Source organism: Passer montanus, unplaced genomic scaffold (assembly GCF_014805655.1).
Source record: "Passer montanus isolate IOZ18808 unplaced genomic scaffold, ASM1480565v1 scaffold15, whole genome shotgun sequence".
Classification (NCBI taxonomy): Eukaryota; Metazoa; Chordata; class Aves; order Passeriformes; family Passeridae; genus Passer; species Passer montanus.
The window spans coordinates 11,297,219-11,312,008 of NW_024362051.1; the positions used below are offsets into that span (position 1 = coordinate 11,297,219).

At 42.3% G+C, this 14,790-nt stretch overlaps 1 protein-coding gene across 2 annotated transcripts in view; it reads right to left on the minus strand.

Moving 5' to 3' along the window:
- RNF145 (ring finger protein 145) overlaps positions 1 to 14,790 on the minus strand; it is a 45,149-nt gene that overhangs the window by 5,121 nt on the left and 25,238 nt on the right. For both annotated transcript variants that reach the window (XM_039701618.1, XM_039701619.1), the window contains exons 4-8: positions 13,414 to 13,505; positions 9,260 to 9,495; positions 5,604 to 5,779; positions 1,983 to 2,123; positions 744 to 926 (exon numbers count right to left, since the gene is read on the minus strand). In XM_039701618.1, the coding sequence (XP_039557552.1) occupies positions 744 to 926; positions 1,983 to 2,123; positions 5,604 to 5,779; positions 9,260 to 9,495; positions 13,414 to 13,505 (828 nt within the window). The remainder of the gene's footprint in view (positions 1 to 743; positions 927 to 1,982; positions 2,124 to 5,603; positions 5,780 to 9,259; positions 9,496 to 13,413; positions 13,506 to 14,790) is intronic.

A 14,790-nucleotide genomic window follows, 5' to 3' on the forward strand; every position in this document is an offset into this window, starting at 1 on the left:
TGGGAGATTTGGCAGAAGAGTTAAAACTCGATATCCCCACAGTCTGCTTGTTTAAGCTGGGCAGATGCTCCTATCCTGGCTCTCCTATCCTTTCCCTCTGTTTCTATCCTGGAAGTTGCTGCACACAGAACATCTCTAAGCTAAACAAACTCTACACATAAACAAACTTCCTCTGTTCATTTCTTCACTCACAGGTTAAACAAAGGAAAAAGACAAATGCAATTGACAAAGACAAGAACAGATTCATATGAGAACACCACACAGCACCAATACAGCTCTTCAAAACACAAATGAAACTGAACAATCCACACATGTGGGACACTAAGGCAAACCTTACACCTCTTATTTCGTGCCCGTAAACCACATCATTTTGGGATCACAAAAAAAATAGGTTTTACAATATCTAACACAAGGTCACTCCTAGAAACTTCTCACCCTCAACAGCTGTGTGAGATCACTGCTTTAGAGGGAAACTCACCCAACTGCAGAGGAGGTTAAGAAAAACCATTCTGCAAACCCACACAATGGAGTGTGGGTGGGGAGAGCACAGTCCTGGATTTGCTTAACTGGAACCACAAAACTAGAGAACTTGGACTAGAAAAGAAATCTGCATACAGAAAAAAAAAAAAAAAACCAAAAAAAAACCAAGGCAACTTTACAAGTACTAAAAGCCATCAATTACTAGTTTATCACCTCCTAAAAGAACATTGAGTAACTCTCAGTTTAGGAAACCAGTCTCTTACTTGTCCCTTGAGGCTCCCAGTGCCAAGACAATGGGATCAGCAATTTCCAGCATGGACTGAAGGATGGATGCCACCACAATGAAAAGAATAATACTGAGCAGGAACGCCCGATGCACAACTTGGAGCTCAATCAAACCTGTCTGCACGGCCAGGATCAGGAGTGTGACTCCTTCAGTCATCCCCCTGCAGATCAACACAGTCAAAAACACAAACAATCACATCTCTGTGTCAATGCTGGTTCAGAAGTACATCTAGAAACACCAGGAAATAACCTGTCTGCTTCTGTCACAACCTTTCATATGTCACTGGTTTTAGGTTTCACTGGTGTGAAAGGAAGGCTTTAACCAGGGAGGGATGTTTTCAGAAATGCTGAAGTGCTGGGCTCATGAACCAGCAGATTTTGCTCCTGACAAGCAGCATTTGGGCTACATCCAGCTCAGACACCACCCAGCACCAAGCATTTTAAGGACCCAGTTCAGGCAAATTACCAATTTTGCCATTTTTCAGTTTATTCCCCCTGTACCTAAACCAAATACAGCTATACACTCCTTTCTGTCTTGGAACCTCAGAGTGACTTTAATCCCTCTGAGAAGCACCACAACTATTTAATTGCAATAAAGTACATGCTTCACCAAAAATGTTTTATATAGATCACTCTTATGCAGCCCCAATTTATACCCTTTCTGCTTCCGCATCTTGGAATCCAAAATGTAAAATACTCTTTTGCAAATGGTCTCAAGTATCTACAGAGAGTTATGGGCTGGAGTAACAGGAAAAGCAGTGTCAGGATCCCAATTTCATCTTAGACAAGTTGAGACAAGCCTGAGAAAAGCCATTTTGGCTATTTCCCATAACAATTTACAAGCAAGCCATACAATGCTGTGTTTTAAATCTCACAGATTAGTAATGTTTAATATGTGATTAGAGGGGACATGAGGAAATGAAAATACGAAGTGTTTATATTATGCAAGCATGTGAAAATTTTTCAGTGACTCATGAAAATACAAGTGATTGTAAATCCCAAGTAACAGCCCTGAATTTTTGCAGAAATGAACCATCTCCCAAGAAGTCTGTGACAAATATTTTCACCTCAAATCTTTTTAATGCACACACACTGGCATACAAAAAAACCTGCCAAAAGGTCAAGAGTCAAAAAACTGCAATGCCCCCCTTGTGTTTTTATATAAATCCCCTTTCTATCTGTTTCTTTTCAGACCCTGGGCACAACGAGGCACTTACCTGTTCATAGCAGGATCGTTCATGAACGCTCGGTAACCCTGCAAGTAAAACTTGCAGAGAGTCAGAACTCCCAAAGCAACAAAAGAGACTGTGAAGACCAATCCCAGCAGTGAGTATGGAGTGCTACAGCATTCGGCAATACTGCCAGGAGAGAGAGGAAAAGAAACAAAAAGAAAAGGTTAAAACTACTGTGATGAGCTCTCCCCTTGTCCTGTTAACTGTGCAAGTTTAAAGCAAAATTGGACTGGTTTAATGAAAATGTTGAAAGTTCTACACTGCCATTAAATCCTCCAATGAAAGAAAAAGATGAGTGGATTTTATTACTTCTTTCCAAGATGTAAGTTGATTGCAGCGGCCCCTTGGAGGCAGGGCTGTGCTGTGGCATCCCTGCAGTCCCCTCAGCACAGGGCCACGCGGTGGCACTGTCCTGCTGCAGCTGGGGCTCGCAGCCACACACTGAAGTCACTCGCTGGAATTTCACCCAGCACCACAAAGACCCAGTTAAATCAGATGGATTCACTAAGGCATGTTCTCCTCCTACCCATAATAATGCACACCAACATCAAACTAAGAAATCCTGCTGGGAGACTGGGGCCCTTTGTCAGGGTCAGGTCACCTGTCTTTGGAACAGCTGAGCCTGAAGCAGCAGAAAAAACAGCAGAGAAGGCTCTCCTTCAGCTGGTTTCTTCCTCTCTTTTGCTACAGCAAAGTCCCAGAGATGGAGACCCCAGAGTCCATTTGGCAGCTGCATCACCCACTTTCAGGCTGCTCTACTGGCCCTGGCACTGTGTTATTTGAAGCAGCCCAAGCCCAGAATGTGCTTTGGGCTCAGAAACACAGCACTGCCAATGCCAGGTAAAGATAACCTTTAAAGCTGCCAGCAGGGGTTACGCACCTGGAAATATATGCATAATCTAAGGTAATGCACTGACACATTCATTAAAAAAAATAAATCTTCATTTGTTCCTCAGGACAGTAGTCTTGAGAGAGAAATTGCCATGATCAAAATCATGGCCTGCTAATTAACTGAGTGATGAGTGAAGCAGTCCAGTGCTCTGACAGAAGAGTTTTGAGGAAGCACATGCTTCAAAAATAAACAAAGCTCATCCAAGAGACATTAACTTTGTCTCTTAGTGACTACTTAAACCTGAAATAGCCTTTGAAAGCAATTCACTACAGAAAATGTTGATATGTTTACATACACTATTTACAGTACTTCTGGTAAGCATTAAAATTCTGCCTGTTTACCAAGCCAAGGGGGGCTGAAAAAGCTTTTAGATGTTCCTGCTGATCAAGACAGTGAGAAGCAGTATTTAAAGCAGTTATTTATTTGGGCATTTGAGGAACTCTAAGTTTTGCTTCAAAATAAATTATCAGTAATCAAGAATCCTGACTTTTCTGCTTTTTTGTTAGAGTAATCTTAGAACTCTTCTTAAACTTGATCTACTATGCAAGGGTCCCAGAGGAGCTTATGAGCTCAAGAGATGCCTGGGGAGCTTTACTACATTTATGTGTCAAGCACAAGCTTATAAATTGTTCCAAAGAACTGAACTCTTCATGGCTTCTCAAAAATCACAGTAGTTACAAACGCATGGAAAAGATTTTGAGAGGAACAAGAGCAATGAAAGATACAAAATAGTTTTAAACAGCAAATACTGAACAAGAGCTTCCCAGTCTGGAAAGAACAGACATGCTACTCTCAGTCTCCAAGAAAACAACTTGATATCCACGTTTCCCCTCCCCAATATATGAACTGAGGGGCACTGAAGGAAATTATAAGGATTCAAGCAATCACAATGGATTTTTCATTATAGAGATGAGGCTGTGCTGGGAAAACACCTTCCCTCAGGATCTTCCAAAGGACACAAGTGTACATGGGTTCAAGGGCAGAAACCACAAACTGATGGAAGAGTTTTTGGAGGGTTACTGAAATACTTATTAGCCACATCCAGCTAATGCACCCTGACAGAAGAAGTTGGATGCAGGATTGGATGAGTCCTGTTTGTACATAATGGGTGGGTGTCCTTCCAGGAGCTCAGCTGCAGCCACTGCTGGGAACTGGATCCCAGGCTCCAGCAGGACCTGGTCTGATGCAGCACAGCCACTCCTCATGGAGTCACACACAGCTCTTGTGTACACCCCAAGTGCTCCCACCTGAATTCCAGCCCCACTGCTTGAAGCAATTGTTCACTTACAGGGCACAGATGCAGAATTCACTTGTTTTCATGGAAGAGCACATCTTCTCTTCCACCTTGTTGAACACCCAGTACTACATTATTACCTGACCTGACAAGGTACTTCAGCTCCCTCCATGAGGGCAGAGGCTGTTAGTGATACCATTACAGTTTGTGTTTTGTCCCTGTTTTGCCACAAATAGGAGAAGTATAACACTTTGGTGTAGGAATAAACTCAACTTCAAGGAAAAGGACTGCTTCTCCTCTATTGTAACAAAACTAAAATTGCAGAAGAAATGAACTGGAAGAAAAATTTCAGACCCCAGTGGTTTAGTTAATAAGCAGGAATATAGTCAGTGCTTCTGCATAATGCAGGGTGACACCAAAAGCAATTTTAATACTATATGCAGTATAAATCCTTGGCGTTTCTTCTTAATGATAATTAATTTTGACAGCTTACAGGATGGCACCACAGACAGATACAGCAAGGCAAGAAAAAGCCCAGCAACTGGAAAGTCTGATTGGAAAACTGTAGTGATGAAGAAGTTACTAACCAAACAGCAGAACTAATGAGGTATGATCCCTAAAGATTCTGTCCTGTGCTAGCTGGCTGTGTTTAGACAACTATTACCCCTCTTTTCCCCATCCCACTATGGCACTGTACCTAATCTGCCTAACCCCGCTTCTGCAGCACCTCCAGGTCCTCTCTGCCCTGCATTCCTGCTCCCTTTTTCCCTTTTGTATACACAAAAGCTGAAAAAGGCTTTTGTCATAGGTTCCAGCCAGGAGAATCCCTCAATGCAGCCTCTCGGTAACAGCACCAACACAGATCTCTATCCTTTATATTACAACCTTTAAACTTCATAAAACTTTATGGCCTATAAAACCTTTTAATGTTTTTAGAAAGCTTTTACAAATCCCGTATCTTTCTGATCTTTATACCTCTGCCACATTAATCACTTTGAGTGGACTCAGAAGTTGCTTTGGGAGTTGGGTGCTTTGGCTGCTTGGATGAACTCAAGAATGTGTCCCACACCAAAATGATGAAGCAAGACATCTAAAGCTCAGAAAGCAACACAATCATGAATAAGATATCAGATGTGCTGAACTTCAGATGAAGTATCTCAACTTAAAACCAATTTATATATTGAAAACAACCTCTGGACCAAAGCTCTAATTATGGCTACTCCTTCCTCAAAGGAATATTTTGCTTTCTTTGGGAGCTCTCCCACAGTTCTATTAATGTCTGCCCTGAATGGGATCCGTGCCTTTGCAGGACAAGCTTAACAGGGTTTATATGCATGGTCACTGCTACAAGGACAAATATTTCTTGGGTATCCAAGTGCAATAAAGCCAATATCCACACCTCATCTCTAAAAGAGCACAGACACTGATTTCAGAAGACAGTTCAAACAGAAAACCAACTCTCTGCAGACTCCTGAATTACCTGGTCAAGAAGAGGAAGAGGAGCCTCTCTCTGGAGGCAGGCTGGTCCCGTGTACTGAAATAGGAATAGATCTGAAGAGCAAATAAGACGAGCCAGAACACCATGAACAGCACTGGGACCACCAGCTGGTTCCACAGAGACATTCCCAGTGCCAGGAGCCCGTACACCTCCACCACCTGGGAAGACACAAAAAGACAATTTGTTATTGAGTCACAGCTCTTGGGATTTGATAACAAAAGGGAAGTCAACAATACAGTCACAAGGAAGGCAAGGATGATTCCCATGACATCAGCCATCCCCCAGGAAGAGAGGAGGTACATCAAAGTGCAGTTTGACAAAGACACAGCTCAGGTTCTGCAGTGACATCTTCTTCTGTCTTCTTCTTCCAGGAGGCAGAAGTACCTGACTGCAGCAGCCAACCCTCAGACCAGCTCAATGATCCTTCCTGCAAACACCTGGCTTGGAGCTGCTCCCTGCAGCCCACTCACGGCTGGAGGGATGAGGACGTGGCTCTGGGTCATGCCAGCCCCTCAGATCCTCTTGCTCAGTTTAAGTCACAGCAATGTTGTTTTCTCTGCAGCTACTGCCGAGTCACTGCACACATTAGACACTGAAATGAGTCATACCATTATCAAAGTAGTAAATCTACTTTGCTGACCTGTTTTTAAGGAAAAACTTAACCCCCCCACATTTTATGCTTAAGCATCTCAAAAGGATGGCATACCTAATCCACCAAGTGTTTTGAAATTCATGCTTAAGAATGAATTTCAAAATTTTTCTTCCTTATATTGGAAGACTCTGAAGCTCAAAGCACTTCCTTTGCATTGCAAAGACTTAAGTTACAATCATTTCCAAGATGCTGGAACTCCATATAGCTGGACTTGGGTCAAAAGGAAACTGCTCATAACTATTAATTCTTCATCACCTGCTTCCCACAATGCCACAGAAGCCATCATGGCATGGAAATTTTTGGAAATGCTACAAAAGCTGACAAGCATGAGGGATATGACACTCACGGGACCTGCTGCAGCACTGGGGCTGATGGACAAGCAATATGCTGCTGGCAGGGACACAGTGCCAAGCTCCTGCTTTGCTCACAGACTTGTCAAGGAAGTGCACCTGTCCTCAGGAGACTCCCCTGGCCTGGGAGCAAGGCAAGCAATCGTGTGCAGCTCCTGGCACAGTGCTCCACCACACTGCAAAAGGGTCACGCTGCGCTCATAATGCAGATTCATAACCGTGAGACATTTCTGGCATCTTCTGCTGCAAACAGGCAGCCAAGGTTCTGGGCCTGCTTTTAAATTATACCCCTGAGCACAGCCTAACACAGAGACACAAACACAAAAAGCTGCCCTGTTAGCGCTCTCAGGGAACACTCCTGGTGTTTAACATCCCAATAGTCACTACGTTTTGACACTGATATCAAACCCACAATCAAATCCAGCCTAAAATAGCTGGATTTGTGTGTAACCTCACAAACACCAGGACAGCACTGAAAACCAACAACTGCTCAGAGTTACAGCAATGGAAATACAAGCACAAAAATATTCCAGTTGGAATGGCAATATCCTCCTCTGGAATAAACATCTAGGCTTGATTTGTAGCAGAGCTGCAACCAGGTACATGAACACACCATAAGCTGATATTTTTTCTGCTGTTTCAGGAACACAAGCAAGGAGCAGCAAGTTCTTAAGAAACAAAAATCCTGGGTTTTGCCAGTACAATGTGAAAACCACACCCAACTATTCAGTGCAACTCTATAACATGTATTTAGAAAAGCAGCATCCAACATTCTTATAAACCCAGTGCCACATGACACATTTTCTGCCATTTTTTCTGTGTTCCCAGGGGAACAACACTTTATGCTCTCTGCTTAAAAAGCCAGGAGAAAGAGTATGGTCAGTGTCCAAAGGGCAGGGATACAAGGAATACTTCCTCAGGATTACTGTAATACAGCCTGGCATGGAAAGACTTGAAATACTGGGACAGGGCAGGGGGGAGACAAGCAATTCTAGAGATGAGGAGACTTGGCTAAGAGCAATATTTAGAACTCAATTCTGACAAACAAACAAAAAATCAGCAAGAAACAACTATTTTTCCCCTTCAACCTGGAATGTATTTGCAATTAAAACATTTCTACGATTTTTAAGTGTTTTAAACTTGTCTAATAAAAAACAGATACCGGTCTCAAATCCACATCTAATCTGAATTTGACTTCAGGGAGCCCAACCGTGTATCCATTCATGTATATGGAAAATGGAAGTGCTGGTTCCATCCTTTTGCAAGGCTTTGAGCTGTGCAGACATGCAACTGTTTTATCCCAAATGTTGGCACTCATGCACAGTAAGCATGATTTTTCTATTCTCCCTGGAAAACAAGATATTGAAGGTTTGCCAGTCAGCTCCCAAATTAATTTTTAAATCAGCAAGTGTACAAGCCAGGGGAGGCTTTGACTGGCTATCAGGAAAAATTTCTTCACTGAGAAGGCACTGGAAGAGGCTGTCCAGGGCAGTGGTGGAGTCACCATCCCTGGATGGATTTAAAATATATAAATGTGGCACTAAGGGACTTCTTTGAGCAGTTGGGCTTGATGGGCTCTGTATTCTTTTCCAACCTAAACAAATCTGTGATTCCATGGATGAGGTCAGACCAATGCTAGGTGCTGTACAAACACAGAAGGATAATCCTGCTCTAAAGACCAACTACATACAAAATAAATAACCAGACACCAATGATCAACATGACAGGCTGAGACCTTGGCACAGCACACACCTCCTGCTGGCCAAATTTTTGTTTGTGTATGACAGATATGACAGCAAACAAGAGCTTTAAGGAAGGTTTTGAAAGAGCTTAACAAGTTAGCTTTCAGACTGCTTTTGGACTGAAGAGCAGAAAGCAAAAAAACCAAGTGCCTTGGTTTGAAAAAAAATCCAGGCAGTGATGAAAGATGGAACAGTGGATCAGTCAAAAGCCAAGCAAGCATCAATCTCTTTATATTGATATATACAGAAGGATGTGTATATATATATATAAAATAAAAATACAGGAAATGTGATGTTTCTGTACCACTGAGAAAGGGTCCTTTGAACTAAACATTCATCAGATGTCAAAGCATTAAGAAAATGGACATATCAGATCAGTCTTCTTGTTCAAGGTCTCAGTAATGTTGCTGCTCTAAAGAAAATACCACAGACTTTTGAAATCAATGATTACTGATTTCAAAATCAGCTTCAGTGTCACTCACAATTTACCACTTCTATAATTACAAACACTTTTCATACAGAAAGTGTTTCTTGAAAAGAACAGCTACTACAATGAATGCCCAGGGATTACCTTCCTCACTTAATAGGGATGTAAATAAATTCCAGTGTGACACAATCTTGTCTTTTAGCCTGGATTTGGGAAGGAATAAGCAAAGTCCAAGCAAAGTGGCCATGCTCAGCTGGCCAGAAGCATAATTCAGGCTCGTGTCTTAACTACTCACCCATCCAAAGCTAACATAAATTAAAGAAAGAAGATGCTATGGATAGGAGCTTATTTCAGCTAAGAAAGGATGGGTCAGCACACAAAAACAGGTGCACAGAAGGCAGGTAAAGTGTTTTTTTTTACTTGTTCCCTGCATAAAAGGCTCAGAATAGTTACATCCACCATTTTACCTGGACAAGCTCTCTGTACGCAGACTTCGCCAAGTTATAGGGCACCAGAAGATTTGATGCCAGGAAGTAGAGAACTTCCAAGCCGGTGAAAATCATGGCGAATTTGTTGATGATGACGATGGTCTCGAGCGGGACGAGGCAGAGCCGAGCCAGCAGAGGGAGCAGGTGCGCGGAGAAGAGCCAGATCTGCTTGGTCTTCATGACGCAGGAGCAGAGCGTGCACACCACCAGCTGCCCTGGAAACGCGACACAGCAGTTCAGAACCAAGCTGATTATCCCCTTCAGGAAAAAGCGTATTTTTAATGCGTTATCTTTCCAGAACACCGTTATCAACATCCAGCATATTATGACGGTTCTAAGTAGGACATCTCTGTTACGAAACCAGGCTCCTCTCTGTGTCTTTTGCTGGGTCACTAAAGTTACCCTTTCCAAAATGCTTGCACTTCCCAGATTAGCCAGCTGTAAACCCAAAACACATCAGAATCAGATTAATAAAGCCCCAGGAATAAATCATACAGAGGCTAACTCAACCAGCCAGCCCTCTTTTTCCTCACCACCCCCAGCTCAGCTGAAATCCCATCACTATCTACACACAGCAGCTTTTCTGAAGCCCAGCTACACTATTTCATCCTGACCCACACAAAAAAGCAATCAGAGGTCCCAAATGGCTTTTAGAGCAACAATATTTACACTGTCAAGAGGAATTACTGACCAAGAACAGCAACAGGAGAACAGCCAGGTCAGCAGCTGAGACTTCAATAATTTCATAACGCCCTGAGGCAGTTGCTCAGAATGATCACTGAAGCTTGCAAGTGACAGATAATTAACAACTAAATTCTCTTTAAGAGCTGGTGGGGACACAAGCATGAGCACATCTCCCCCACACACCCACAGATTTGGAGGGTGTTTTTCTAAAGCACTAAGATCACTTCAGTAGAACTGCTTCCATCAGAGACACTGAAGTTGTACTCTTGATCCCAGAGGAAACTGAATGGGGTAAAATGCACATTGCCTGGATAAGAACAATCCTCATTCATCATTTTGCAGTAAGGAAGAAATTTAAGGCATATTATTTGAAAACAGACCCTTCTTGACTATCTATGTTAATTTACATCTAAATGCTACAATACATGGTACTAAATTCAAGTGCTAATGCTCTGGTTTGGAACTACCTCCACGTCTGCATTTCGTAACTTTTCCTGAAACCAGAAGCTGGCTTAGAAAAAGAGACAAACCAGACCAAGGCCAGTAACATCTCTAGGTCAGCATGAGCTCCATGTGCTCACTTAAGCTCACTGACCTTGTAAGCCCTTCTGGATGGGCTGGGGAGGGAAGCTGCCAGAGGAGAAACAGCAGTACCAGGGTTTTGCTTTCATTCTGCCAAGCTTCCCTACCTAGGGAAGGACTTCTGCTTTCAAAATAACTGCAACTGAGCTGAAAGCAATCTCTAACCTCTACTACTTAAGCATACAAAGTTCTCCCTCCTTCATGCTGCCCCCTTTCAAGTTAAAGTCCTACTGTCAATTTGATAGATGTATTTCTGAATTAGCAGATGTCTCTGCAGAACAAGCACCCTTGCTCTCAGCACGGCACTATCAGCATACTGGGTCTTCTGAGCCTCCCAGAAAGTTACTCTACTCATCTCTTTAAACGTTCAGCAGACTCCAGCTCTGAAGCATTCTCCCTCTGCTTTGTTGTTCTCTGCCCACACACACGTTGCTACAACCCTATTTAAGACACCACCAGCTCACTGCTGTGCTGTCATATTCAGGAGCCTGGCAGGCAGCTTGTGAGAATTTCTGCGACTCATGGTAACTACGGCAACTCAGCTTCACACACAAAGGGACACAAACACCAGCATCCAATGTGTTCCTCATTTAATTTAATTTAATAAGTGTTGTCATCTGAAATCAAATACTGCAACAGCATCACAATAAACAACCCAGTGCTCTCTGGAGGTCTCTGATCACAAATTAGAACCTCTGAGTTCAGTCTCAGTAAACAGCAGAACCTGCTTTCTTCCAACAGCCATGTGTGGAGTGTGCTGCTCATCCCTGCTCAGCTCTGGCCCTCCCACCCTTTTAATTTAAACACTGATCAGAAGTTACTTGTCATGGGAAGGAGAACTGTACACATCAAAGGAAACACATGGAGCCCTTTCTCTGGAGGCTCCAACCTCCTCCCTGCAGTGTGCACCTTCGTCAATTCTCAACCCCTGCAGGAAAGGCATGAATGCCTCCAATGGAGCTTTGAGTGATGGTACTTCCCGTTTTAAACTGGGGTAGCAGCACCTTAGTCCAGGACAGCCAATCCCTCCCTGCAGTAAATCACACTTTATCTGCAGGTGGGGCTGCACAGGATCAGTCATCAACAGCACACAGCAGGATCAGCCAGAGAAAGTAACTCACATCAAACCACAGATTTTAACACTGGAGGTGTCTGCTATGACTATCAAATCCAGCTGAATGTTTGCACCCTGTAATAACCTTGTATACAATAAATCTTGTATACAACACATGAAAACATTTCATATTTATACAAAACACTGTCAAGCCTCACAGACCACTTTCACAACTCATCCCCAAAGATGACTGCTTGTCATCAAGACCAAAATTACATTTTTAAGTTGGCTTTGAAAGAATAAGGAGAATTAAGAATGGTGATATTAAATATGTTAACACATACACATTTGCTAGAACAGTCACAAGCACCTATTTCTGAAACACAATTACAGTAAGGGGACACTTCAGTCTGATACCCACTACAACCCAAAACTGTACTGAATTAAACCATCATCTTTTTCTCACTTGTTTTTAGTCCCTATTAAAACCTAGATGCAGCATGCTGGGTTTGACTCTTGGTTTAGTTTTTACATGTTACTGAATGACACAATGCCTCCTGATCTCTTCCTGCCCAGGCCTGCATGATGCTCTCTGAAGCTCTCTGCTTTACCATGGAACCCTGCACTGCACCTGGGAGAGATTCACAGGACTAATTACAAACATTTTCTCATAAAAAACACGCCAAAAGCTTTAGCTGTGCTTTGGCATCCTTTGACAAGAAAATATATCTAGACAGTCAGAAGAGAGAGGAAATTATATCTAAATCTTTCCTTGAAAATTACCAGTGTTACTTATATTAAAAATATGAAAATCAAAGACAAATACCACATTTAAAAGTAAGGATGCAGACAAACAGGAGATGCGTAAATTCTGTCAGACCTAACATACAGTAAAGTAGTAAACCCATTTTTATCTGCCAGTAGCAGCTGCAAGTAAACAGAAAGGAGCCGAGTTTTGCCAACAGTAGTGCATGGCTGACTAAATCTGTCAATAATCTGATGAAAACCATAGATCTTAGTGAAAGGAATTAAGGATGATTTTTCTTCCAAGCTTCTCTCAAACTTCATTTTAAAATACACATGTTGTATGTGTGTATGTGTATTCCAGCATCCTCTCAGGAGAACATATGGTTTGGTGTAGCAACTTAACAGTGAATTTATTCTCTTCCAGTCCAAGTTCAAAGGATAAGGAAACACTCTGGGAAGTCCAATTCTTCATTATTTATTTGGGATTTTTAGGTAGGGAAGTTATCTCTGGCATTAATCAAACAATTTACATGTGTTTGACTTGTTATTCCTTAATTCTTTAATTAGAAATATCCTCAGGACTCTGTAAGAAAACCAGTAGCCTGTAGTCCCATGCTCACACCCATCAATGTATTTAACCAGATTTGTAAGAGAATGACATTGTTTAGCTATAAAGCCAATGAAGAATTTATGTGTACAACACCTGAATTGACAAAAACACTGCAAATGCACATAACTATTGAAATTTCTACAGTACTTTCCACATAGAGTTATTATAGACACTCCAGTTGTTCTCAATCAGACTGCATAGTCTGAGAATAACAGAGGCAAAGCATAACAAAGAGACCTGCAAAATATTTCTGAGCTGCAAGTATAAGGTATTGGTAAATCAGGGGCATAGAGAAAGCCAGGCAGGATACAGCTATCCTCCCATGCCTCTTGCATATTAATAAGAATCACAACAAGTTAAAGTAATAAAAGAGATTTGAGACAAAGAGGTAAAACATGCATAGGTTCCAATGAAGAGAATTAGAGTTGTCTCCTCTCAATTATTTAAAGCACTTACCTACTAAAGCAGTCATGAAACGGTTCATGGAGAGAGGCTCCAAGTACATTGGTCCTTCATAGCCTGATTCCAGTTCACTCCTCACATAATCCCTAAAAAACACAAACCCACAAACTGTTATGATCCAGCTGATTCAGGCAAGAAGCAATTTATTCATTCCACATATATGTAACTTGAGTGTACATCACAGCCAATTAACTAAATTGCAAAAAGCAATATTAACACTACTGTTCCAGCAGCCGTGCTGATGGAAGGATCCAAGTGAGGCATGACTTAAGCGAGAGCAGAATTATCTGTAATTAGACTCACTGGCAGAGCTGTAAAAATCCTTTGGGACATCTAAGCTGTTCTTCAGAGCGTGGCCTCAAAACTGCTTATTGACAAAGCCTCTTAGGCACCATTCCATTTTTAAGTATCCTTATTAAGTGTTTTTCTTCTGAACAATAATTTCTTTTTCCACCAGCAATGTGTGGAAAAAAAAATTTGAGAGCTTGATAGAGAGATCTTCCAATTCAATGCTTATAGTATTTTGCATTTATGAAGTTCTTTACATTCACTTAAAAGGTAAGTATGAAGGAAAAGCAATAGTCATGGAGTAGAGTCAGGAACAGAGTTGCTACACTGCCCTTTTGTCCAACACAATTTAAAAGTTCAGTTCTATTCTACCAGATACCCACAAACTGCTAAAACACTATTGACAGACACAGTAAGAGAGCTGAAGATCTGTAATTCCCCTCAGAAAAGGTGGGCTGGGAGGGCAGGCTCGGGCAACCAAAGTGCAAGCTAAGAACCTGAGGACCCTGGGCAGTTTCCTGTTGTTGCTGGTCATCCATTGAGTAGATTAACACATCAACAGAACTCAAATATGAACCTCTCACAAAGAGCAGGCATTTCACACCTTCAGAAGCTGAACCTGGACCAGCAGAGCAGGAATTCTGCAGTGGCTCCTTAATCCCCTGCCATCAGACAGCAGGCAATACTCCTGACCTTCCACATCCAGCTGGTTTTCCTGCCATGCCCTGCGACCCTTCCTGCTCCACTCCAGGCAGCTGCAGCTCCACCCTCGTTAGGGCACCAGCAGCACAAAACCCCTGAGTTTGTTTCTGGCTGATCCTGCCCAGGACTCACATCTACCTGCATCACATCCCAGGAATGCCAGACAGACACACTGGGTCTGACCCTGCATGGAGCTTGCAGTCTGTTTGCTCGAGGGGCAATTCAGTTATTCCGTGTTTATTTTTATCACTGAGGCCAGCCACACTTGCTGGGAGCAGATGCAGACAAAGCACAGCAAAACAGGACTGGAAACCACAGTCAGTACAAGAACTGCTCTTTTTATTTTAGTACAGAAATAGATGCAATTTAGTGCTTCTGGGA